At 57.9% G+C, this 25,605-nt stretch overlaps 2 protein-coding genes across 3 annotated transcripts; one reads left to right on the top strand and one right to left on the bottom strand.

The window, feature by feature from the left end:
* Positions 1–2,355: 2,355 nt before the first annotated feature.
* On the top strand, positions 2,356–18,348 carry LOC104484712 (carbonic anhydrase 9). 2 transcript variants are annotated; one of them, XM_086770724.1, is made up of 12 exons: positions 2,356–2,560; positions 9,646–9,675; positions 10,943–11,113; positions 13,266–13,408; positions 14,167–14,259; positions 14,523–14,594; positions 14,932–15,084; positions 15,228–15,369; positions 17,473–17,496; positions 17,647–17,676; positions 17,809–17,902; positions 18,057–18,348. In XM_086770724.1, the coding sequence occupies exons 1-12, from the start codon at positions 2,443–2,445 to the stop codon at positions 18,118–18,120; spliced, it is 1,134 nt and encodes a 377-aa protein (XP_086626850.1). In that variant the 5' UTR covers positions 2,356–2,442; the 3' UTR covers positions 18,121–18,348. The 2 variants fall into 2 exon arrangements, with proteins under 2 accessions (XP_086626850.1, XP_086626848.1); XM_086770722.1 differs by having other exon boundaries at positions 2,357–2,560; positions 17,644–17,676.
* Positions 18,349–19,026: 678 nt separating this feature from the next.
* Positions 19,027–24,729, bottom strand: LOC104484711 (aph-1A gamma-secretase subunit). Its single transcript, XM_010126871.2, has 7 exons — positions 24,500–24,729; positions 22,847–23,017; positions 21,362–21,435; positions 21,073–21,195; positions 20,592–20,719; positions 20,199–20,322; positions 19,027–19,981 (listed from the first exon to the last, which is right to left on the bottom strand). The coding sequence occupies exons 1-7, from the start codon at positions 24,610–24,612 to the stop codon at positions 19,944–19,946; spliced, it is 771 nt and encodes a 256-aa protein (XP_010125173.1). The 5' UTR covers positions 24,613–24,729; the 3' UTR covers positions 19,027–19,943.
* Between the last annotated feature and the right edge of the window lie 876 nt (positions 24,730–25,605).

The following is a 25,605-nucleotide window of genomic DNA, read 5'->3' as shown; positions in this document are numbered from 1 at the left end:
CACTCCAGCCCTCTGATCATCTTTGTGGCCCTCCTCTGGACCCTTTCCAACTGGTCCATGTCCTTCTTGTGTTGGGGACTCCAGAACTGGATGCAGTACTCCAGGTGGGGTCTCACCAGGGCAGAGTAGAGGGGCAGAATCACCTCCCCCGACCTGCTGGCCACGCTCCTCTTGATGCAGCCCAGGATGCGGTTGGCCTTCTGGGCCGCAAGGGCGCATTGCCCACTCATGTTGAACCTCTTGTCTACCAAAACTCCCAGGTCTTTCTCCTCAGGGCTGCTCTCGATCCAATCCCCGCCCAGCCTGTATTTGTGCCTGGGATTGCCACGACCCAGATGCAGGACCTTGCACTTGGCCTGGTTGAACTTCATGAGGCTGGCACGGGCCCACCTCTGCAGTTTGGGAGATCCTACCTGCCGGTCTCCAGAGGAGACAGGGCTCTCCGGAGAGGCCAGGTGTGAAGGAATGTCTCTGGCACAATGCAGGGCAGGAGCCCATGGTGCCAGGTTGCCAAGGGTCGGTGGGTTGTGCTCCCAGCTGCCAGCTTTTCGGGAAAGGTTCCTTCTGCTCTGCACAAAATCCAGCCCCAGCCACAGGAGGATCTTCTGTACCACTTGACAGGTCTCGAGCCCTCTTGCAGTGATGGCAGGTTGGTAGACATGGTCATATTCACTCACTGAGCACATTCATTAAGGAAAGTGATGACCAGTGACTTGGGCTGGGAAAGAGCTGGGCAAACTGGTTTAGCAGAGGCGTGGGGCCAATGAGGCACTGCACAGCGTAGCGCTGTGGAGCAAGGAGTCTATTAACTTGTCCCGTATCTTCTTGCATGTGTACAAATTGCATGTTTGGGAAAAGGAGTTCCCCCGTTCCCTTCTGTGCCACATGAAAAAATATTTTGCTGGTTGGACTCGGACTTCCTGCTTAATGATTTTTGTTGGCTGTGCCATAAATCCGCTATCCCAACAGAGTACATGTTCATTCCCTGCTCTCCGATTGCATACAAGTTGGGACGCTACAGGCACAGACTTCACTTCTCCATGCTGGTTTGCTCCTTTCTTTCGTGGAAACCACCCCTGCCCCCAAACAGCCCTGGAGCTCCCTACATGCTGCTTCTGATTCTGACCCTTTTGTGATGGGAGAAACAAAACTGTGGGCAATAACTGAGAGGAGGCTTCACTCCAGATTTATACAACAGCAGGACAGGGTTTTTTGTTTTGTTCTTTGTTTCTTTCTTGATAATCCCTGTTGTTTACTTCACTTTTTTCTTGGCAAGCAGTGAGCTGACATCACTACAGCTCTCTGATCTGTGAGTTGCATTAGCTAATCTAAGTCCACCCTCGTGTCGCGCATCCTTGATGACACCACTTGTGCATCACTTCACGTCTACCAATGGAGACTGCAATCTGCCATTGATGTGCCTAGTCACTCAGTGCCTTGAACTCTTCAAGGCACCTTCAGTCCTTTACTGCCCTAAATTAGTGTCACAGCTAATTCTGTCCCATCACTGCTCATGTGATTTTTCAGACAATTTATGAAGATGCTGAAAAGCACAAGCCCTGAAAAGCGCAAGCTGTAGCACAGCTCCCAAGGAAGACATCTCTGGTACCTTCCTCCCCCTTGAAAACTGACCTGCCATCCTACCTTCCGTTGCCTGTCTGCTTGTCCATGGAGATTGGCATCTTAGAGCGTGAGACGAACTAAGGACATTTGGTGCAGGATCAAAGTTTTTTGGGATCCAGGTACATCATGTACACACACTGAGCAGCACCCACATGGTTCCACCTCTAAGAAGCAGCAGAAAGTCAAGACATCTGCCTGGAGTGGAGTCATGTCATCCTCTAGCCTCAACAGAAAGAAGTGCTTTTCTCAACCGTACATCACTAAGACGAGGGAACACTCACTACTGAGGGGTCCCCCACCTATCACTGAGGAGAGAGGACACCCACTGCTGAGAGGTCCCAATCCCATGACTGAAGAGAGGGGACACCCACCGCTGAGGGGTCCCTCCCCCTTCACTGAGGACAGGGGACACCCATGCCTGAGGGGTCCCAACCCCAACAGTGAGGAGAAGGGACACCCACTGCTAAGGGGTCCCTCACTCACTGCTGAGGAGAGAGGGCACCCACCCCCGAGGGGTCCGAGGAGCCGACGTGGCCCCCCGCGCAGGGGCCCCCAGGCATGCGCCGGCGGGAGGCTGTGTTGGGGTAGGGGCACCCCAGGGGGTGGTCGCGGGTTCGAGCCCCGCGTCGGGCGGCTCACCTGTCCGGACCGGGCCGAGCCGGGCTGCCGCAGACTTTGCCTCCAGCCTCTATAAAAGGTAACGGCGTGAGTCAGAGCCGCCCCTCCTCCCTCCGCTCTCACGTACGCGCCGCCGGGCGGGCAGGGAGCCGCTGCCGCCGGCCGTCCCGCACCCGCCCCGCACCCGCGCACTTGCTGGAGATGAGCCGCGCCGCGCTGCGGGTCTCCCTCCTCCTCCTCCTGGCCGCCCTGGGCCGCGCCGCCGCCGAGCACGATCAGGAGCACGGCGGCGAGGACCCCTCGCACTCCCAGGAGAAAGGTGAGCAGGGGGTGTCGCCCCTCCCTCCCTCCACCGATGTATGGGGAACCCCGCTGCTGGGTTTAGGGTCCCCTATGCATGGGGACACCCTGATGCATGGTGCACCCCGGTGCTGGGTTTGGGATGCCGGGTGCCTGGGCGTCCTGGTGCATGGGGCACCCCAGCACTGAGTTTGGGGTCTCTGATGCATGGGGTGCCTTGATAGATGGGGTTCCCCCCTTGGGGGGTTTGGGATCCTTGATACATGGGTCACCCCGATGCATGGGGTGCTGGATTTGGGATGCCTTTGAGGGGTCTGCAGTGCTGGGGGGTTGCCCCCTTGCTCGGTTGGGGGCGGGGGGTGGTGTACCCCTGTTAGGGGCCCAGGTGTGCCCCAGTGTGGGCTGCCTCTGCAAAGCTGTGGACCCCCAACATCACCCAGCCGAGGGAGCTGCCCCCCCACTCAGCACGTCCCTGCCTTTGTCCCTGCTCCCGCCAACTCCTGTGCAGCCCGACCCCTGGCCAGGGGCTGGGGGCCCCCGGCTTACGTGCAGCCCTTCCTCCCCACAAAGTCCCTTTTGTATCGGATTAGGGGGCTCACGGTTGATGGTATGTGGGTAGCTGGGGCTGTGCAGCCTGCAGTGCCTTGCCGGGACCTCCTGGAGGGTACAGCCCCAGACCCCGCCATGGTGGGAGGGCGGTCGGTCCCCTTTGTCCTGCAGCATGGCCTCTCCTCGATGGAATCCACTGTGCCAGGCCCTGCGTCCACATTATTCCCCCCACAGCCCAGTGAGGATGGGGTCCGGCCCCGCTGCAGAGTTGGTGGGGGTCTGTCCCACGGCTAGCAATGGGGAATGATGCCTGAACTCAGGGCTGGGTGGTGGTGTGTGTCCCCCTCCACCCTGAGAGCTGTCTTGCTGATGATGTGGGGGCTTTGAGACTTCAGGGTCACTGTTTTGGGGGAAGAGACTTGGGTCTTCAGTCTTGGTTCCTTCTCTGACCGGGGACTGTGGCACTGGCAGTGCTCAGCAGTGATTTTTGCGGCAGTGCTATGCATTTACTTGCTTGGGGCTGAGCGCTGTGCTGGGACGTTCCCGTCTCTGGCTACGCTCCTTGTCCCAGCATTGCCTGCGGGTTTGTTTCCTGGGCTCAGCATCATAGCATGTCCTTGGTTTTGGCTCTGGTAAGGAGTTGCCCTGACCTGTGCCGGGACAGCTGCCCTGTGGTATGGACTGGCAGTTGTTTGGTGCTAGGAGCTGCTTTTGTTATTGCAATGAATCACATTTCTTACCAGAGCCGCTCTTGCCGGCCTGAGCACTGGACAGAGATGGGGACGCAGATGGTCCTTGCCACAGAGATGAAGTAACCCAGGCCACAGGGTGGGAGGGCTTCAGGCCTTCAGCATACCGGCGTGGTGCGCTGGCAGCAAGGGTCTGGGCACAGCATGGGGTTTGGGATGGGTGGGTGGGGAGAACTGGGGTGAAGATGGGGACAAGGAGGTGAGGGGTGGGAGGTGGTAGGGAGGTAGGTAGGGAATGGCCAGCCTGGCCCATGCTGTACCAGTGTTAGAGGCTAAAGATCTGGCTGGTGTCCCATGGGGGAGTGGGTTTCAGCTGGGACCCACCAAGGCTCCTGCCAGCAGTTAGAAGCTACGTGTCTTCGCACTGCTGCCGGGCAATGTGCTGTCTCCCTCTTCCTTGAGGCTTGTGCATGAGGCAGGGGGGCACTTGACAGAAGCAGGGGGTTGTCACTGAGGCTTTGCCATGGGGTTACCCTCTGAGGGGCCTGTGGCTTGCCCAGAGACCTGAGTCCTATGCTACGGATGTCTTTGAGAAACAGTAACTCCTTTTCCTACTGCAACCTGTTTCCTCTCTCCTTCCTATCAGACATATCCTGCTCTCCATGTGCTCTTCTTGCTCATTCCCCAATGCCCTTTTCCTCCACTTTTCTTGCTTAATATCCCTTATTCATCTCATTCCTCAGCTCCAAGCACTGATCTCTTCCCTGGGATTTCCCCATTTTCATCCCTTCTGCTGGGATGGCTCTTTCTCTGCAGCGCTCTGCGATTGTTTCCTCTTTCCTATGGCACTTGCTGGAGCAGTTGGGTTCACACGGAGCAGGAATGTGCCCTGGAGTAAAGCCTGCCCTAGGCCTCCCTCCGCCCAAACCCTTGCCCCTGTGGAGGGGAGCTGGCCCGAGCAGTCCTCCCCCAGGAGCACAAAGAACAATCCTGGCGGTGACCCACACTGCCAGTGGCAGATTAAAGGCTGATCCCAAAGGCTTGCAGTGGGTCAGAGTTTACAAACACAAAGGGGCTTTAATGCAGTCAGGCTCGGGAGAGATTGGTGCCCCCATCAGCAGTGCACGGGGTGGTGTTCTGGGCTGAAAGGACATGGGTGCTGCACAGGGTGCATGTCTGGATGGAGGAAGCAGAGGATGCTGGCAAAGGTAGGGCTGGGATGGCACAGCCCTGCTATAGAGAGGCTTCTCTTGGGGCTCGGCAGAAGGATGCTCAAGTTGTGCTCCCCGCTGCTCAGACCTCGTGCCTGTGCTGTGCTTGCCACAGACTAGCCTGCCTACCTGGCTGTGGGCAGTGTGGGCACAGTGGCACAGCCCCAATACCATTACTAGGTTATTGCTTTCAAGGGACATGGTGCTTGGGTGTGTTTTGTAAGCTAGGACTGGGATAATGTGGTTGGTCCCTGCCTTGGGACCTTCTCTCTGCATCTCTGTGTGTCCTGGCACCTCCTGGCTCTCTGAGCGTCGGGAATAACACCCCGTTTTCCCTTTTCTCTGGGCCATGAGCTCCACTGGTCCCAGCATAGCCCGGGACTGATCTGCAGACAGGGGCTTCTTCCTTGAGGGCACAACAAGGCAGTTCTGCCCTGGCATCCCCTGCCTTCTTTATATGCCCCATCCCATGAGGCTTTGACCTGGGTCTGGCCCACGGCTGGGTCCCAGTGGGGAGAGGAGGCTCTGTCAGCATCCCAGTGCTCCCTGTTGCTGGGCACTGGGCACTGTGTGCCCAGCTGAGAAGAGAGCAGGATGTCTGAGCTAGAAGTGAGCACGCTTCCACACCTGCCGCACAAAAGCCGTCAAACTTCTGCCGCAGTTCAAGGCAAGCAGGCAGCGTCGATGGCCACGTTGCTGCCAGGCAGCATCCACGCTGTGAACGGCACATGCGTTTTAGTGTTGTCAGGTGCCCTGCAGCAGCTTCAGGCTGTGTACCCCCTAAAATGTGAAAAGCTGAGGATGGAGGGGGCAGATGTGTAGGGCAGACCCTCTGGTCTCCCTCCTTACTGCCTGGCTCTGCCCAGAGGTGCCTCTTTCTCTCGGGTGCACAGTCCATCTGTGTGTCCCTGGGGCGAGGTCTCCTGAGAGCAGCCTGCTGCATCGGTGCTTTTCCTACATGGGACAGCAGCGGCCCGCAGTTGTTTTGGCTCCTCACCCTGCCAAAAGCTGCTCCTACCCTTCCTCCCAGGCTGCAGGACATGCTGAGCAGCACTCTGGTAATGGCAGCGTCTGCCTGAACTCTGCAGGAAAGTGTTGTTGGATGGTTTTGGATGTCAAGGAGGGCTAAGAGGGAGTAAGCAACCGGGGGAGAAAGCACGAACAAGGGAGCAAGTGAAAGAGGGGAAACTCAGCCGGATCTCCGGAGGAAGGTGGGCTCTGCAGGGCTGAACACGGAGACATCAGGCAGCTCCTGTCAGAGCCCTGCTACGTTCTCCTGCTGCAGCTTCTGCAAGGAGTCTTCTTCTTGCGTGTTATCTCCAAGTGTGCTCATCGCCGCAGCAAGGCTGTTTTCCCCCCACGTTTTTGGGAAGTGCTTTGCAGCCCCTGCCAGGGCTGTGGGTGGTCAGAGGTAGGGCAGGGCGTGGAGAGAGCTGCAGCACCCGCTGCCGAGGTGCAGCCGCGTCTGTTGTGGTGAGCGGCAGCAGTTCAGCAGAAAGGAGACCTGGCACCACGCAGCTTTCCAAGGAAGAAGACGTGCTGTGTCATGGGGGAGTGTGGGAGGCAGGCTGAAATGATGCAATTCGACGTTTCGGAAGGGTGGTGGGTTATTGTTCATGGCAAAGGGCTGTGCGATTGCAAATGCCCCCATGTGGAAGGGACCCGAGTGTTGCAGGGCTCCTCCAAGCCATGCTGAGGCCAGGGCAGGTGCTGAGAGCCTGACCCAGCACCTCGGCTGAGCTCACCTCGATGCCCTCTTGCAGCACTCGGTGCATGTGTGAAGGGGGCCCAATCCTGCACAGCCGGGCTTGCAAGATACCTCCCTGAGTGGGTGGCCTGCATGTGCCGTAGCTGCGCCCAGATCCATGGGATGGGGAAAGACACTTGGCTGGTTTCGGTGGGCGGATGAGTGCTCATGGGTCCTCTTGGCTCTGTTGCCAACTCTGTTATATTGGGATGGATTGGTCTGACTCCTGGGTGCAGCTGCAGCCTTCGGGGTGTTCAAAGCTGCTCAGCCGAGCTAGCGGGAGACTGTGAGGAGGGTCCAGAGCCCCCTCAGCTGTGGGAACCGACAGGCACGGGGGGGATGTGGGAGCCCAGGGTGGGTTCCATGCTGCTGACACAGCAGGGCAGGTGCTAGCACGGTGCTATTGCTCAATCTACAATGTGATATTTGAGTTGCTTTCTGTCCAGGCAGAGTCCCTGGAGGTGAGCAGAAAGTGGGGTGCTAGGGCGGGCCGTGCCGGTTGAGGCATGTGCAGCGAGCCAGGGCACCGAGTGCCAGCCCCGGGCTGCTGTGCCGTACCTGTGCCAGGACTGCCCCAACGCGAGGGCCCCTCAGAGGGGCTCCCCGTGCTGATGGGCACTTTCATGCTGCAGGAGGGGAATCCTGCCTCGGACGCAGCAAATGTGGTTCTCGTCTGTGAGCCATCACCACCTCATGCAGATGATAGAGCCAGGTGGGGCAGGAGAGTGGGGCAAGGTGGGGGAAGATGTGGGATGTTTCCAGAGGAGGGTCCATGCACTGTGGATTTTGATGCATAATCCGTGTCTGGGGAGCACATAACCTTTGTGTGAGCAAGGTGGGCAGGACAAGCAAGGTGGGCAAGATGAATTTCAGCTTGCTGGAGCTCAGCTGGCTGCATCCCCGGGCAGTGCCACGCAAGCAGGCACAGAGAGGGCACTGCAGCCTGTCCTGGAGCACACATGTTCCTGCTGGATGCAGGCAGCCACGGCTTACCCAGCCCTCTGCTTACTCCCCCTTCTTCATATGCCTTTGGGAGAACCCTGTGCCTGGGCAAGTCACTCCTGAGTATCATTCCTGAGCATCAGAAGCAGTGCAGAGATGAGTCACTGGCGATGCTGGAGGGAGCCTCGAGGGCTGTTCCCATCTCTGCAAATCCTGGTGCCCTTAAGCACCCTCCAGCCCTTCCCAGCCTGGTTTTGCTGTGGCCATTTTCTCTCCGTGGCAGCAACTGCACCAAAGGTCCCCAGCAGCACCCATGCCTGGATACTCGCTGAGAGGAGGGCAGAATCCCGCTGGGCTCGGGGCTTCGCCTAGGACATCTGGGCCTGGGAAACCGTGCCTCTTCCTTTCTCACCCCTGGGCTGGAATCTACTCCTATTAATAGCAAGTAGCTGTAGCTGCTGTCAGCAGCAGGGAAGGGGACTGGAGCAGCGCCTGCTGAGCCTCTCCTGCATCCCGGCCAGGCTGGCAGACGTTTGGCCCCTCCAAGGGACAGAGATGATATTGGGGCTGGACTGCACCTGCTAAGTGCTCCTTCATGTCCTTCCACCCTGGGGAACTGATGGAAGCTAGCGTAGATGCTGCCCCTCACTGCTGGGTGCATGCGCCTCCTCTCACACCAGCCTGTCCCACCCCATCACCCTCCACTCCTGTCCTTGTGGGCTGGGATGTGCCAACAGCCTGTCTGCTCGTAAGGACAAGTCAATGGAGGAGCTCATGAACTACCTGTTGTGCCAGTCAGGGCCATGTTTCTCTGCCTGGGGCAAACCCAAGCCCCGCATCCTTTTGCCTGGAGCTGGTTGCATGCAGAAGGGCTGGTGATAGCCAAGGTCTTTGGTCAGGAGCATCTGAGAAGAGGCGCTGGGACACCTCTAAGGCCAGCTCTAGTGATACGCTGGGAGTGTGGGCTTTGCTGGCAGCTCTGGAGGACAGTGGTGGTGTGAGGGCTAGTGCTTGGAGCACTGCTGTACCCTCAGGACCTGCCCCAGGAGGGCTGTGCTCCCGCTGGATCTGCACACCAAGGACCCAGCCGTGTGAGGCTCAGTGCACGCCAAGGTGTCCCGCACCAGGGTGCATCCTGCCCTGCCATGGCCACTGTGCACCCCATGGGACATGCAGAGGTCATGGCACAGGCTCCCCCATCCTCCTTCCTGCTTTTCCTAGGGAAAGGGTTTGTATGTGGTAGGACCCTTATGCAGCTCTGCGTGGGAATTTGGATCTTTGGGTGATTTGGGCAGGCAGCTGCCAGGACGAGAGCTGGGTGTTTGGTCTGGCCCACTTTCCTGTGCCAGTCTGCCCCCACTGTAGGGGCACACGCTGTTGAGGAAAATGAGGTTTTGGTGCTTATTTGCTTCCTGTGCTGTGAGTCCTGGGGCTGCTTTCCCTCATGGGAGGAGGGCATCTGTGCATTGCAATCCAGCTTCTGCCCAAACTCTTCCCCACACCCCCTCCACCACTTTGGCATTGCAGAAGTGCCACCAGGACAGCCACTTCCCCAGCTGCTCTTGCTTACAGAGCCTGATCAGGGAAGCTGCAGACCTGTCTTGGGACAGTGGGAGGTTTTGGCTGCTCCAGGGTAGCTGCAAGAGAGCTGGTACAGCTGCTCAGTGACAGAAGCCCATATCTCTGATTTTTCCATTATAAAGATAACAAAGCATCAAGCCCCAAGGTTTTCCCTCTGGCCGATGCCTGCAGGAGACCTGGCGCTGCTCAGAGGAGGCAGCACCCTCCAGGAGCATCCCCCTCACTGGGACACGGGGAGGAGTGGGAAAGCGAAGGCAGGGAGTGGCAATGAAGGCAGTGGGAGCCCAGAGACTTGCTCTCGGGTCCAAGAGCACTGCCTGGCAGAGGCGTGTTTGCTGCCAACCTTTCCCTTCCATTCATGTGGTTTTTTTCTCTCTTTTTCAAGGTCCTGGCCACAGTCACTGGAGCTATGAAGGTAAATACCCTGCAGTTACTCCTGCTTTTTTCCTGCCACCCAGCAGACCCTGGGCCTGAGCCAGCCATGGTTAATAATTACAGGGCTCCTGTGTGCACTCCATGGCTCTCCCATCCCTCCTGCCCGACTCTGATGCTTCAGCGGTGCCTGGATCGGGGCACTGATGGGCTGAAGAGCTGGTAGTTGCTCTGATTTGAGCAGGAAGCAGCTCTGCCAAGGGTTTCCCCAGCCCCTAGGTGTGGGGGATGCCCCTCAGGGCATGCCTTCTCCCTGAATGGGAGCTCCCCTGATCCTGTGCCAAGTGGGGAAGCAGGCTGGGCTACCCAGGCTGGACTTGCAGCCCGTGCTGGGACTTTGACCTGCCCAGGGTTTAGCTTGTGTCCTCACCTCTGTCCTCCATCACCTTCGCTCCCCATCCTGCCCGACCCTGCCCTCCCATCATGGCTTGGGAGGCTTCTCCACAGCACCTGGGATGGGCATCGCCGCAGCGCTACTGCAAATGCACCCATTCCTGCTGCGGTGGTGGACTGGGCCCTGGCACCAGCACTCCTCTGCTTAGGCTCAGGGGCTAACTTGGACCAGCTAACTCCCAGCTCCATCTTTATGGGGGCCCTACAAGTGGCTGGGGGCGAGCCTGGGCTTGCACTGGCCCAAGATGTGCTAGAAGCAGTGCCCTGTGGCGCAGGGGAAGGTTTCTGGGGCATCAGCCATGCTTATCTCCACAGTGGCACTGGGGAGAGGTGGCAGCTTAAGCAGCCACCCCAGCCATGCGAGCTGGCCCTTTACAGGGCTGTCCTGGTGTAGTTAACGGCCAGGAACCTGTCAGACCCGTGGCTGTGGGCTCGTGTGGTCCCAGTGGTACTATGGTACCTTGCTCAAGTAGCAGAGCCGGTGAAGTGCTGGGTCAATACCTGCCAGAAGCCAGGCTGTGCAAGGCAGCATGCGTGTGATGAGCTGCAGAGCAGCAGCTCCTTGGCCTGCCAAGTCCACTTGTAAATTATCTTCTTGCGTTCTTCCCAAACACCCCCAAAATAGACTTTCCTGGCAGCTCACCACGCTCCGAGACCTTTCCTGTTACAGCTGCATGCAGTCACATGGTGGCACAGAGCTGCTCCCAAGCTAACTTGATGGAAACTAACCCTGCGTGCATGGCTTATTCCCTGGCCAGTGCCCATCCCCGTCCCTGCCATCCACCAAACCTCTTTTCTGGAGGGGTCCTTGCCCTGGTGGTCTCACTGGCCCTCCCTCCCTTCGTTCCTCGTATCAGATCTGGAGCACTGGGATGAAGTCTACCAGGACTGTGGGGGCCATGTGCAATCACCCATCAACATTGATACGGCCACAACCATCTTCAGCCCCCAGCTACGACCAATCCAGCTCTCTGGCTACAGCCTGCCCGCCAACGAGAAGCTCAGGCTGGTTAACAACGGGCACACAGGTGGGTGTGAAGGCAAAGGCTGGAGCACAGGCAGAGCCGGCTCAGCCTCTCCCAGCAGGACCAGGCTTCTCTGGTGTCCTTCCCCTGGGCTCTGGGAAAGGGATTCTCTTGCAGGCTGCAGTCGTGTTGCCTTCAAGGCCGAAAGGGAAGCATCAGGCTGTTGAGCCTTTACAGGTCTGTGTGCTTTCCTGGCTGGAGGGGAGAAACCAGGAGATGGAGAACTCCCTACTCACTCCCCACCTTTCAGAGGTGGCTCCAGGAGTTTATTATAACCCGTAGGTCCCTGGTATTCCTGATGCACATTTGCAGCCACTGGTTCCTCTCCCACATTGCACTTTCAAAGGACTAGTCAGTCTCTGATATGCCTTAGCCTTTAAGGTGCCTACCTTTCAGTCTTTCAGGATACAGGATTGGCCAGCTTCTTTAAGTCTGTGCTTTGGGATGCTCTCTCAAGATCTTAAGGAATTTTTATAGGTCTTTCATTTCCCTTCTCCAATTTTAGAACTTTTTTTAAAAGTTTGGACACAATTTATTCACATTGTTTTAGTATCAGTCTCACCATGCCAGCTATGGAGGAAAACCCCATCTCCTTCCCGCTCACCACCCCACATCTGGGGATGGTGGGTCCTGATTGCTACCAGCTTTTTCTGGGAGCAAGCCGAGTGTTTTGTGCACGCTGGCATCTGCAAGTCCCCAGGTTAAGAAAAGGTGGTGGAGAAAGGGACTTAAACTCACTGACGGTGTGATAAGACACCTCCTTGCCCTGGTAGCTAGCAAGAGGGAGCTGAGCTGTGTATACAGCAAACTCAACAGGTCAGACTCGCTGTGCCTGGTCAGATCAGCCGCACGGTGCGTGCTCAGAGCTTTATATTATGGCCTCCTGCCCTAGCATGCCTGCAGAGTTAAACTAGCTCAGTAGTTACTATTTTAGACACCCTGGCATCTGGTGTCGCTTGGTGTTTGGAAGAGCAGTCAGAGCATTTTTGTTGGGGTAGAGGGGAGCAAAGTAGTTTCTCACATGCTTATAAGATGCCTTTTTTTTTTGTTCTGGCAAATGCCAGGCTGCCTTATGAAAAGCCATAAATAAATAAAAAGTTGCAAGTCCAGTAAGATATTTGCACAGTTACTCCTTTCTGTAATACAAAGTTTAAATGCTGTATAAGCTTTTGCAAGGGCCTGAAAATGACTCAGGTAGCTAGTAGGAGTTGCTTTATATACACAAAAGAAGTGTAAAAGCAGATAAATACCCAGGAAGGGAGCCGTCTCCCACTTCCCTTATTTGAGTTTTTTACCTCTGAACCCAGTGGCGGGGAACACAGGAGAGGACAAATGACTCATCACAGCCCTGTTACGTGGTTGATCCTCAATACGTGCCCTAGCTCTGTGATGTGACTAAGGGACACTTCACCTATAAAGAAGGAGGAAGGAAAAGAACTGATTTTAAAAATGAGGAAAAGTTGCTTAGGAGGAAAGGACCGCCTTTCTCAGAGTCCAGGGATGCTCCTGGTATTTTTGCCGTGTGTCCAGCTTTTAGATTTGCCACTCTGCTGCATGAGTCCAGACACCCAGCTAAAGCACATAATAGTAAAAGGCACAACTGAGTATGTATTTACTGTAGCAAAGAGGCAAAAATTTAGCTCTAAATGCTTTCAGAAGACTTAATGCTTCCAGGCCACCAGCTCCGGTGCTGTCAGACTGTTGCAGGCTGCTTTATTTGAAAGGTCCCAGCTCGCCAAGTGCTGCAGCTTGTTCTGTCCAGCTGCCCTGCTCTTGCAGGTACTCACCACTCTGCCAATATCACTCCATGAATTTTGTCCATATCATTCTCACTTACTGAATAAATTGTTGGATAACATTTGGCTTGGAGCTGGCCCCTGGGAGTCTCTGCAGAGCAGGTCTTCACTTTCCAGCCTTTTCATAGCAGGTATTTTTGAAGCTGACTTACCTACCAGGGTGTCCTACAACCTGAAGTTAAAGTTCAACCCTGCTGGGCATTGATCTACCCGTAGCCTCGTTAAAGATGGAAAGCAAGTTTGTTGTGGCCAATTTCCACAAGCCTAGGCTGACTCTTTCCGTTAAGACATCTCTGTCTACCTGTGCGATGGACAGGCTTTGTATTTTACTGACTGACCTCTTCCTTCTACCCCTGCAGTTCAGCTCGACCTGCCTGCGTCACTGGCCATCACCGGCGGCTTTGCCCAGCAGTACCGAGCCGTGCAGCTGCACCTGCACTGGGGCTCCATGTCGGGACCCGGCTCGGAGCACACCGTCAACGGACGTCGCTTTGCAGCGGAGGTATGGAGCCTTCATGGGGATGGATTCGTGGTAATGGAGTGCTGTCCTGCTGCTGGCCCATGGTCCTCATCCCTGGATGAATGCTATAACCCCTGGTCAGGATCCCTGCTCCTTAGGCTGCTCTGCAGCAGCGGAGTTCAGTGTAGGAGCCCACACTTTGGTGCTGAGTGCCTAAAGCAAGAGCCAGACTCACAGCCTGGGGTGCAGAGGCAAGGAGGAGACCACCCTGCAGGATGCTCTGCCCACAGGGGGGCTGGGGCTGGCTGCATCTCAGCAGCGCAGCCTCTCCGCACGCTGCAGCCTGGTCCCAGGCTGATGGAGCAGGAGCTGCAGCGGTCCCCGGGCTGTGGGACCCGGCTCCCTGGTGGCTGTGAGCAGCCTGCTCCAGGAGCTGCGGGGACTGTTTACTCTGTACACACTATCCTCCTGCTCTGCCAGCTTCCATCTGGTTTTATCCCTCCTTCTCTAGCTGCTGTCCTCAAACCGAGCCCAGCTCTGCAGTACAACCCCTCAGTATCTAGGGCAGAGTGCTGGTTTGCTGTCTCCAACCAAGGAGGTTCCTGTGGGCAGACCTTCATACTTGCTGCTTCACAGCAGCACAGTTTCTAAGTCCTACCAGCACATTCCTCTCTTAGGAGCGGTGCTCATCATGGGTGCATGTCTCTCCTGGACCTTGCTCTGGCAGGCTGGAGCCCTGTGAGGATGAGGACCTCCTGGAGGTTCCCGTCCTGCATTGGGATTGCACGTTTCCCTTCCAGATCCATGTGGTCCACTACAACACCAAGTATGACAGCTTTAAGGAGGCAATGGTCTACCCAGATGGCCTGGCTGTCCTGGGAGCCTTCCTGGAGGTGAGTCCCATGGCTCAGCCCTGGGCGAGAAGGGGTAGAAGCTGGGGGAGGGTATGCCTGGGGTGGGCAGAGTCAGGCACAGTTTTGGGGACAGGTGAAGACACAAGTGCTCCTGAGGAGAAGGGGACAGAGAAGGCAGGGCAGCCCTGATGGGAGGAAGGGTTCACTGGGACAGGGTGTCCCTTGCAGGGAGTGATTCCTCCCTGCTGGCTCTGCCATCATCAGCCGGTCTGCATTTGGCCTCTGTGCTCTCTGTGTGGCAGGTGGGGACAGTGGAGAACCCGTACTATCAGCAAATACTTGAGCATCTGTACCAAATCAAAAGAGAAGGTAAGGTCCTCCCATCTGGTACTTGTCTCAGGGGTTGCAGCCCAGCAGAGAAACCCACTGCACGGCGGAGGGAAGCTGCAGCAGGCATTTGCTGTATGCATGTGAGACCGGGAGCCTGGCACAGCTTGTACAGGAAAGCTTTCCAAGGTGCCCTCTGCTCGCACCTGCCTTCCCATGCCTCCAGAGCAAACCCGCTGCTCTTTCTGCAGTGCACCGGGGGCAGCAGTGTTGACTCTGGCACATGCAGTGCCAGGCTGCCCATTATTTCCGTGCTGGTCCTGCCCATTGTCCTCCAAGAGGTTGTCTGGTCTCACTCCTGTGGTGTTTGTTCTCCCAGGGGAGGAAGCCTTGGTGCCCGGATTCAACATCGCTGGTCTACTGCCTGCCAACCTGAAACTCTACTTCCACTACAACGGCTCTCTGACCACCCCTCCCTGCTACCAGACAGTGAAGTGGACGATCTTCAACCAGACCATGCTGCTCTCTCAAGACCAGGTTTGTCAAGGCAATGAGCTCCGTGCTGGGTCTTGCCCAGCCTCTCCCTGCAAGTGTGTACCCTCCATGCATGTGTACCCCTGGAGCTCCCCTGTCTCCTAAAGGCAGGAGGGATGCACCTCACTCTGCCATTCTCCTTCCAGATGTCAATGCTGGTGACGAGCCTGAGAACTGGCAACAGCAAACATCTGGAGAACAATTACCGGCCGGTGCAGAACCTGCACGGGCGACGAGTGCTGGCAAGTTTCCAGACCACCCTCCCTTCAGTGAAGCACTCGCCTTCTGGTAAGGCACGCATGAGCATGCTCAGGCTGCACCCAGCCGTGGGGGTGCAGGGATGGGGTGAGGAGCAGGAGTCAAGGCTTCACATCTGTTTTGGAAATGCAGCATTTGCATGGGTTAGCCCTGCCTGGCAGGTGACTTACAGCAGCGCTGGCCTTGGGGTCCTGCTTTCCACCATTTCGGCGCTTGTCTTACCTTGCGTGGAGAAGAGTGGTTTATCCTTGGCCTTGGGACTAGGGGATGTATGGTGAAGGGCACGCAGCCATGTCCTAGCATCCCAGCTTGCTGCTTCATCCCCAAACGTAACAGCTGAATTCGGTGGGAGCCGCAGCGAGCACCCCACTGCCAAGCCCTGCGGGAAGGGCAGCGCAGGAGTCCCCTCCCAAAGGCTGTGTTCTGTCAGTGGGGCCAGGTGCATGGTCCCCTGCTCAACACATCCCCATCTGCCCGTCCTTAACTCGACCTCCAAGGCCTTTCTTGCACTAGTAGTTTCCAGCGATGAGTAGAAATTCCTGTTAATCCTCAGGTGTGACTATCGCTCTGCATCACTGAATTCTTGCCTGTTGGTGCTCTCTGAGGTCACTGGGGTTTTCTGTCCTACATCCTGTTCTCGTGGCACTTCCTACACCTTGTCTCAAGGTGACAAAGAGAAACAGCACACGGGCATGGTCCCAGGCCCTTGAGCAATGCCTCAGTAACCACACACAGCAGTGCAAGGCACTTCCCTTCGCTGTCTCACCTGCAGCCAGCTTGCTAATGGCTGCAGGCTTCTACTCACCATGGTCTTTAGCCTGGCTAGTAGTTTCCCATGTGGCACCACATCAAATGCTTCACTGAAGTTGGGAGAGATAAAATCTACCGCATTTTCTTTGTCTAGAATATCACTTATCAAAGAAGGATATCGGGTTAGGCTGGCATGCTCTATCTTTGGTAAACCTGTTAGATACTTTATCATATTTTCCATTTACTTCCAAGCCTTTATTTTACCATTTTCTTGCAGAAGCTGTTCCAAGGCCTCCAGCCACTGAGGCTGGGGTGAGGGGTGAGGGGAGAGTTACCCAGCTCACCTTTTTCCTCCCCTGTTTCCTTATTTGCTATTTCTAGCCAACAACTCCCACTTTAACAAAGCCACGAAGCCCTGGTTCCTGGAGTGCCAGGCCCACATCCCAGTACTCCCAGATGAGGTTACTGATCCCTGCCTTGTGTGTGCAGCGTTTTTGGGTTTATTCCCCACCTCAGTGCTGATAACTGCCTGTTTTAGCCCTGGGGCTGCCGAGCACTGAGATGGAGTGCTGTAGGGTCACCTCCCACTTCGCTTGCAGCTGCACCTCCTGCACCCACGCTTGTTGATCTGTTCCCAGCCACCCCCAGTTCAGGAGAGCCGCTCCTGACCCCGGCTACTGGGCGAACACGGCGGCTTCCTGGCATGGGCTGCGCAGCTGGATACGACCTGCAGATAGTGCCGCTCTGCGCGCCATACCCAAGCAGTGTACAGATGATAAGGTAGCTGTTTAAAAGCCAGGCTGTCACACCGGGTAAATATTTGCCTGGCACGGCTCCTGCCAGGCAGCTAGGGCCACCGAGCCATCCCCGTGCAGGGTGCCCTGCCAGCAACGGCCGGCTGCCTCCTCCTGGGGAGCTGTTCGCCATCCTGCTGCAGGCAGTTGTCCCCACGGTCATCGCCTGCTGGGCTCACCCCACGCCCCTCTCCGGGGTCTCCTGGGGGGTTTGGTGCAGTCATGGGGTGCCGCAGTGCTCAGCACCCAGCCTGCCTGCTTCCTGGGTGGAGACAGCAGTAATGGAGGTTTCTGCTCAGCAAGGCTTTCATGGGGGCTGTGGTTCAGGGATCTTTTTTTTTTTTTTTTTTTTTTTTTTTAACCCTTCCCTCAATGCTTCTGGCACGCCGTCACACCCAGGCTTCCTGCAGCAAGATCCTGTGAGCTGCTGGGCATCACGGGGGCAGCTCTCCCATTGCTTGCTCGGGGGCGATGGGGAGTCCTGCAGGCAGCCCTGCTTTGGCAGTGTGGCCTGGAGCCTTGCAGGCTTGACACTTCCCTCCCCAAACACCTCAGGCAACCTCTTGACTGTGTTGTCTCTCTCTTCCAGGCAGTGACAGCTCAGCAGCAACAGGTAGGTGAGGGGCTGGCCCGAAGGAGGGGAAGGTGGCCGGAGCGTGCCTGGGAAGGGGGGTACTGGCTGCCATGTCCTGAGCTGCGGGACAGGCAGCCCTAGCATCTACGCAGCTGATTCTCGTCCTCTCATCTTTTATCTCCTTAGCAGACGAACACCCCAGCTCTTCATTTCATGCAGGTAACCGTGCTCAGCAGAGGCTGCTGCTTTTGTATTCCCTCTGCCTTTGGGCTCCTGGCCTTGCCCCATCTCCCTTGGCCAGTAGCTGCAGGGCACCATTGCCAGTGTAATGTGCCTGTGCTTGGATTGCAGGGGACGTGCTGGCTGTGCTCTTTGGGGTGCTCTTCGCCATCACAGCACTGGCCTTCCTGCTGTACATCTACAAGCACCGCAGCCAAAACACACGGTGAGTGATGAGAAGCTGCAGGAGGATGGGGTCTGGGGAGTGTCACAGGTCCAGGGCGTGAGCAGGGGGATTAAGGGTTGTCTCTCCGGCAGCAGGATGGGTTAGCAGGGCCCCCCTGCCTGCTCTAATGCTCCCCTCCTTCCTCCCCCACCAGGCTGGACTCACCAACCAAATCCAAGGTCATCTACACGGCAGCCACCACTGAGAACACCGCCTGAGCCCCGTGCCTCCGTGGTGGTCTTGGCCCCGCCGGATCAGCCTGCCACCCCACCTCCCCTCACTCCCACCCTGGGTCAAGGGAGGGCCAGCACGCCAGCATCCCTCAGCCACTCAGGCTGCTCACACGGACTGTTTGCTTGGGGCAGCATCTGGCTCCAGCAGGTATTTTTGTTAAAAAAAGTCTGTAAAAATGTATTAAAAAAAAAAAGTAAAAGCCTTTCACGGTGCCAGCCCTCTCTGCTGTCCTTGTGTGAAGCTGTGGGGTGGGAAAGGGCACCAGTGGAGCCACACCGACAGCAGAGAGGGGTGCACAGGGAACCCTTCTCATTCAGCAGAGACAGCAATGGTCCATGCCCCGGGCAGAGCTCCAGAGCAAGCAGCGCGGAGCTCCTTGCACACCCCAGCCCTGCCCTTCATCGCGCTGGGACTTCTTCCTCCTCTTATTTGTGCAGAGCATTGGAAAAACATAGCTGCAGCTTGGTAGGGCTGGAGAAAGGCAGAGCTGAAGGTGGCAGAGCCACCGCTTCCTCACTGGCCAGCCCCCACCCAGCTCCCCTCCCGCTCTGCCGTAGCGGGAGCAGTCCCAGATCCACAGCTGCTTCCCACCTTTCCTGGTGGAAAAACCCTAGGGAGCTCTACAGCCACCCCAAACCCAAGAGAAACAGGCCAGGTTTGGGAGAGGGCAGGACCCTGCAGGTCTCCAGCTCTCCGCAGCCTCCACCCCAGAGCAGTAAAACTAGAATGTAGCCCGATAGGATGAACAGAACAGGGGCAAGACCTCCAGGCAACTCTGGGGTCTGGAACTGCCAGACCCCTCCCTGGGCACACCAGCATGAGCCCCCACTGCTGCGGGGTACTTCTGCCCTCCTCGTGAGGGCAGCGCCACCGGCTGCACACAGCCCCACTTGTCTGTGGTACTTCTTTTTATTGGTATAAAAGCCCACTGTGGATAAAACCACCTTCTCAGCCCTGAGCCCGATGGCAGTTTCTCCCTCCCAGCTCTGTGGAACAGCATCAGGGCCAGTGCCTGCCTAAAAATCCCCATGCAAGTGCAGGAGAGGGCAATGATTCACTGGAATGACTCCTTAAATGCCCTCTCCAAGCTGTGCCGGCACCCGCTGTGATGCTGCATCTCCTGCTGAGCCCTCCACCACCCTCCATGTCCGCTGGGCACTTTAAGTACCATCTTCTCCCTGTCCTCCCCCCGTCCTGGGCGCTGTTGGTCCCCTCAGCTCCCCCAGCACGATCCTCCCTGCACCAGGATGCCAGCTCGCCGCAGCAACACAAGTACAGCGCCGGTGCCATGGCTCCCAGGGCAGCAAAGACGGTGCAAAGAGGCAGAGAAAGTAGCACCGCAGCAGTCAGCCCCAACCCAAAGCATGGTAGCACTTTGCAAAGCCACTTCCTCCAAGCTGTGGTGAGGAGGTGACGCGAGGCCTCCCCCCCGGCACAGGGGATGGCACGTCTTCTGCGGCAGGGGGAGAAGCAATAGGTTTCTTTGGGCTCAGGCCTCTGGTAGTCCACGGTAACATCCTTCCCACGGAGGCTAACTGGGGCTCCACGCATGGTGGGACCAGCAAAGGCGGGTCCCCCAAAAATAAGCTGTTCTCTGGGGGCTCCCACGGAGGAATTGGAGTGAGCCAGCCCTAGCCACACCGGTTGGCTGGCTGCTACAGCTGGACCCAAGCATCCGCCCTGCTGGGACTCTCCAGGGTCCCCCAGTTCAGAAGGAAAAACATTGCAGAGAAGGCGACGGACACTCTTGCCGCCAGGATGGAGGGGAGGGCAGGGGTGGCTGGGGACAGGAACATCCCACAGGGCCTCAGGATCCCAGCTGGGGGCTGGCTCCACTCTGTAGACCTGCGGGAACCAAGAAGGTGGAGGGGGGCGGTTTTCACCAGACTTTTTACCCCATTCCCCCAAGAGAGGCAAAATCCCAGCATCTCCTCCAGTCTGGCAGCCAAAGGGATGACACCTTGCTCCAGCCCCTGGGACACCCTCTCCCCACCCCAGCACCAGTCCTGGTACCCAGAGGCACCCACAGGGTCCCCAATTCCCTTTACGGAGCAGGACTTACAGAGCAGGAAGCGCCGCAGGTTCTGGGCAGATCCCCCCGAGAGCAGGTAAGCCCAGACAGCGGCGGCAGCCATCAGCAGGTAGGAGGGCACCAGGCTGCCCACATACAGGGGGTTGCAAAACGTCTGGGGAGAGAGGCAGGAGAGGGGAGGGATGAGTGGGCAGGACAGGGCACGGACAGGAGGGGTGGCAGCGTCGCCACCACCTTGATGAGTGGAGCAGGACAGGGGACACCAGCTCTGGGATTTGGTTTGTGAAAGGCCAGCTCTAAGTCCCCCAAATCCAACTGCTTCGTAGTGCCAAAGGCACTACGTCTCCAGCACAGGCACCAGCACTCACCATGGCCATCCCCGAATATAGGTCTCAGCACAGAGCTCTGCTCCCAGCTACTCACCGACCCCGAAACGGCAAGGTGCATGACAACAACTGCCATGATCTCCCACCAGCGTCGGTGCTCACAGCCGTGGAAAAAGAGGATCCCCCAGAAGGTGTGAAGAAAAATCAGCACCATGGTCATAAAAGCTGCAGGGAGCAGTAGAGGGGTGTCACCAGGGAATCACCTGGCACACAGGCTTGGGGAAGGATGGAGACCAGCCAGGAAAGGGGAGTAGGGGCACTGCGGGCTGCACTGGGAGGTACTGGGGCAGACCTTGACTGTGAGAGGGATGAGGGTGAGGAGCAGGGAGGATCACAGGGAACAGAGAGAGGGTTTGGTACAGAGATGTGGCAGGGGACCATGGCGGGCTTAGATGGTTACGGGGAGCAACAGAGCAATGCAGCATAGAGAGCAGAGCAGGGGGGCTGCGCCCCAGTCCCCCAGGTCTGCTGCCTCTGTGGTGGGGCAGAGACATGGGCGAAGGGTGCCGGTGGCTCACCTGAGGTCAGGAAGTAGAGCTGTGAATCCCCATGGATGCCCACGGTGCCGGGCCCTAACGCGTCTGCCAGGAGATTGATCATGGAGAAGGCACCGCTCATGAGTCCAAAGCCCACACCAGCCACTGCAGGGACAGGGATACCGTCAGGCCCCGAGCCACTCAGGGACACACCAGGCACCTCCCAGCCAGTTTTGGGGTGAGAAACTTCCCTTTCCCCCCAGCACCACGCCCAGCCCTGCCCAGGCTTGCCCCTGGCCCCACAGTCAGGGTGCCTCTGCACGGCACTCACCGTACGCCATTTGCTGGATGGAAATGGGTGAGCAGCCGTCCTCGCTGAGGGCCACCAGCCCCTCGATGGCCTTCCTGTGGGGTGAGAGCACATTGGAGCCCAGCACAGCGCGATCACCTCCCAGGGCACGGTGCAGCACCAGGATGGAGCAGATGGGGGCTGGGGTCTCACTCTGCACCATCACACCCGCTTGGTAAACTTCCCCATCACAAAACCACAGCACCGCCTGCGGAAACCATCTGTACGACTGCCCTGAACCACCAGACAAACCACACATGCAAAAATCAACGAAGCCACATAGAAAGATTTTCCACAGAGGGACATGAGACATTTTCCACAGAGCCCATGGAGCAGGGCCGGAGCACACGGGACATGGGCTGCAAAGCGAGCAGCACCCTCACAGGGACACAGCCCCAGCGCTGGCGTGGCAGGTGTGCACCATGATCTTTGCATTTATACCCTTAGAAGATGTTGGAAAAAAATTGAGAGGGTGCAGAGAAGAGCTCAAAGAGCTGGAAAAAATTATTTGAGGGGAAAAACTGGGACAGATGGCTTCAAAATTTTTATCAGCTAGAGGTACAGTGAGTGAGGAGGACGTCAGACGGCTCCTCAGGCTGGGCAGGACAGCAGGGCTGAGACGGGCAGGACCGAAGGAAACGCAGCGGTTTGTGTCAGAGGCTGCTCCGCGGAGCTCTGCTACCCTCTGCCTGCCTGCCTCCGTCAGCGCCCCGCCACAGGGAGCCGTGCGAGCCCAGGAACCCAGCCTTCCCCAGCCCCTCGCCATCGCCTTCCCTCGTCTCCCTGTCCAATGTGGCCCCCACACAGCATCCGTCCATCCATCCCTCCATCCGAACGCAGAACGGGGTGCAGCGCGTGCTCACCGGGCAGGCGACCCAAGCGCTCACGCTCCTGGCCGGCGGCCCCTGAGGGGCCGGGAGCTGCTGAGGCTGCACTGAGACTTTGCCCCGGTCTGGCCAGGGCACCAAGCACAGGGCAGGCAGCGATCTGCCGCCCCACGGAGCCTCGAAACCACCTTCTGGCTGTCCCTGCTCACCCCTAAGAAAGGAACAAGACTTGCCAGGAGGTGAGAGCAGATCCCTCACCCTTCTCTGTCCCCGGTACAGCAAAGCAGGCATTTCCTGGTGTCTGGCATCCCCCTGAGCTGCGGCACTTGTCACCCTGCAGCAGCCCAAACCCACACCCTACCTGTCCCGAATTCAGGGAGATGCTACCAGCCAACTTAGCCTTGGGTCTTCCAGATCTTAGGGCTGCTCTGCTCCACCACCTAAGAGCCCCTCGAGGTCAATGTACCGACACAGGTACCACCCACATGCTCCCAGTCAAGACCAAGGCAGCTTGGTGCCACACTTGGCATCCCCCCCCGACCCAGCCCAGGAGATTCCAGCTGAAATCCAGCACCTGCCACGGCTACGAGGACAGGAGGACCACCCGGCAGCACTGGAGCAGGGTGGGAGATGCCTTTACCTGAGGAGCTTGTAGTAGAGGAAGCGGAAGGCCTCTTGCAGCAGCACAGAGAACATCACCCCAAATATCAAGAGCCCCTTCTGCAACGGCTCGTCCCGGGGGTCACTGGCTTTAACGGCGATAAACCAGATGAGGGAGGAGAGCAGCAGCGACACCAGCCAGAAGAAAGCCCTGCAAGAGAGAGAGCGCCCGCTGGCACCCATGCTGTACCGGGACCAGCGCGGGTGCCGGTGCCATGCCCCCGTGCCCACAGGTGCCACGTCCACAGCCCTCTGTGCTGCAACTGGCACTGGCAGCAGTGCCCCAGCCTTGCCCACTCCTACCAGCACCAGTGCTGTTCTGGTACCAGTGACAGGCAGCTGGTGCCCATTCTGGTACCACTGCTGTGCCTGCACTCCTCCTCCGCTGGCAACCAGAAGTGGCACCAGTGCCCCAGTTGTGCTCACACCAGTGAGCCTACCAGCACCAGGCTCATATCCACGCCAATACCAGTCCCAGTACTCGCACGCACCAGTACCACCACCGACCCTGCACAGGCACTGGCACCAGTGCTCCACCAACCTCATGCCATTACCCACACCAGTGTCCTCCCTGCCGTGCCCACATGACCCCACAATGATACTGGTGACCCCACTGTGCAAGGAATGGCACCAGTATGAGTACCAGTACTGGTGCTCCCATCACACTCACAAGGGTATGAGCAACAGTACTGGTGCTGCTGTCACAACCACAACCACCAGTATGAGTACTGGTGTCCCTAATGCCCCCATGATGATACCAGTAAGAGAAACAATACTGGTGCCCCTGTCATGCAAGGAACAGCACCAGTACGAGTACAGGTACTGGTCCTCCTGTTGTGCCCACGATGGCACCAGCACTGTCCTCCACTGTGTCTCTGCCAGTACCAGTCATGTCCCTGTCACACCCATACTATTACCAGTACTGAAAATGGCACCAGCATCCCTGTCACACCCATAGTGGGACCAGCACTGGCACTAGTACCCATCATGCCAATACTGGTACCAGTACTGAAACTGGTACCAATGCCCCATCACACTCATAGTGGTACTAGTTCTGAAACTGGTACCAGCGACTCTGTCACATCCATACCAGTACCAGAGTCCTTGTCACACCAATACTGGTACCAGTGCCCCATCATGCCCACACTGGAACCATTACTGAAACTGGTACCAGCGACCCTGTCATGCCCACACTGGTGCCAGTATCAGCACTGGTACCAGCAGTCCATCATGTCCATACTGGTACCAGTACTGAAACTGGTACCAGTGCCCCTGTCACGCCCATACTCGTACCAGAACTGAAACCGGTACCAGCATTCCATCATGCCCATACTGGTCCCAGAATTGAAACTGGTACTGGTGCCCCTGTCACACTCATACCGGCACCAGTACTGAAAGTGGTACCAGCGCCCCTGTCACGTCCATACTGGTACCACAGTACTGAAACCGGAAGCAGTGCCCTGTCACGCCCACACTGGTACCAGTACTGAAACTGGAACCAGCGCCGAAACTGGAACCAGCGCCCATCCTGGCGCCAGCCCAGTACCGATATCGGTACCAGGCCCCCCTCCAGGCCCGACAGCAGTACCCACGGCGGCACCAGTGCCCCTCCCGGTGCCGGTGCGGGACTGACCCGGCGATGAGGATGATGATGCGCAGGGGGTCGCGGGCGATGGTGAAGAGGAAGAGGCCGAGCGCCGGCCCGAAGGCGATGAAGGTGCACCCGAAGAAGACGGCGAGCGTCATGGCGGCGGACACGGGACGGCGGGCGGGGACGGAACCCTGCAGCTCGGCTCGGCCCGGCCCGGCCCCGCCGCCCCCGCCCCCTGACCCCGCCCTTCCTCGCCGCCAGCCGTGACCGACGCCGGAAGCGGCCCGTTGGGGCGGGGCGGGGGGCGGGGCCCGAGGCGGGCGGGGAGGGGGGCGGGGCCCGAGGCGGGAGGGGCGGGGCTTGCGGTTGTCATGGCGGAGAGCGGTCAGACAGGGGTGCCGGCGGTGGGGCAGGGGGTGCTGGCTGTCCCCGAGGTGCCTGTCCCTCCGCCACGGGCCAGCCTCGCCGCAGGGTGCTGCCCCCAGACCCCCTGCAGGCCCCGAGCCCGTGGGGCAGGGACCACCGGCACCTCCTGCGGAGCCGTGGGGGGCATACGTAACCCGTACAAAAATGAGGCGGTACTGCGTGGTTATGGCCGTCCATGTTTTCCTCCCAGAACAGTAATACTGATCTGGAGACGGAGATCTTCGTGTGGCCCTGGGCTTTAGGCAGCCTGACGCGTTCCGAAATCACCCGGAGTCCTGCAAAACCCACGCAGCTTGGCCACACAGCCCTTCCCATCCTCACCCAAATGGTGAAGGGACTGTGGGATGGCGGTGGGCTGTGTCCGCCGCATCAAAATGTCTCTGGGATGTTCTTTGGTCCTTCCCCTCCAGCGTGTAGTTCAAGGGTATTGGACAGGAAGGATTCAGAGATTAAATGAGGCACCAGAGTGAGGAGAAATCAGGAGAAGAGAGCAGAGGTGAGAGGCTGCTGGAGGTTAATGCGGTGGTTTATCAATTGGGTGGCAGCCCACGCCAGGGCTGAAAGCTCCTGAGGGAGATCTTCGGTCCATCAGGCCAAAACAAACAAATCCAAAGGTTGAAATTCAACAGGAGAGATGCAAGGGGAGGGAGGGAGGAGGGGATGGGCACTGCATTCCTCAGCATGAGTCTCAGTGACGTGTGCGGGGAGATATGCCTCCAGGT

Source organism: Chlamydotis macqueenii, chromosome Z (assembly GCF_036417535.1).
Source record: "Chlamydotis macqueenii isolate bChlMac1 chromosome Z, bChlMac1.mat, whole genome shotgun sequence".
Lineage (NCBI taxonomy): Eukaryota > Metazoa > Chordata > Aves > Otidiformes > Otididae > Chlamydotis > Chlamydotis macqueenii.
Note: the sequence above shows the minus strand (reverse complement) of the source record. Positions and strands in the feature narration are given on the sequence as shown.

Bases quoted from the DNA above. Each gene is read 5' to 3' on its own strand.
- LOC104484711 (XM_010126871.2), bottom strand. From the start codon at position 24,612: ATGACGCTCGCCGTCTTCTTCGGGTGCACCTTCATCGCCTTCGGGCCG. The intron at 23,018-24,499 runs GTCAGTCCCGCA...TCTCTCTTGCAG, and splicing joins ATCATCATCCTCATCGCCGG to GGCTTTCTTCTGGCTGGTGT. The intron at 20,323-20,591 runs GTGAGTAGCTGG...CTCTCTCCCCAG, and splicing joins ACCTTGCCGTTTCGGGGTCG to ACGTTTTGCAACCCCCTGTA.
- LOC104484712 (XM_086770722.1), top strand. From the start codon at position 2,443: ATGAGCCGCGCCGCGCTGCGGGTCTCCCTCCTCCTCCTCCTGGCCGCC. The intron at 14,260-14,522 runs GTGAGTCCCATG...TCTGTGTGGCAG, and splicing joins TCCTGGGAGCCTTCCTGGAG to GTGGGGACAGTGGAGAACCC. The intron at 15,085-15,227 runs GTTTGTCAAGGC...TTCTCCTTCCAG, and splicing joins TGCTGCTCTCTCAAGACCAG to ATGTCAATGCTGGTGACGAG.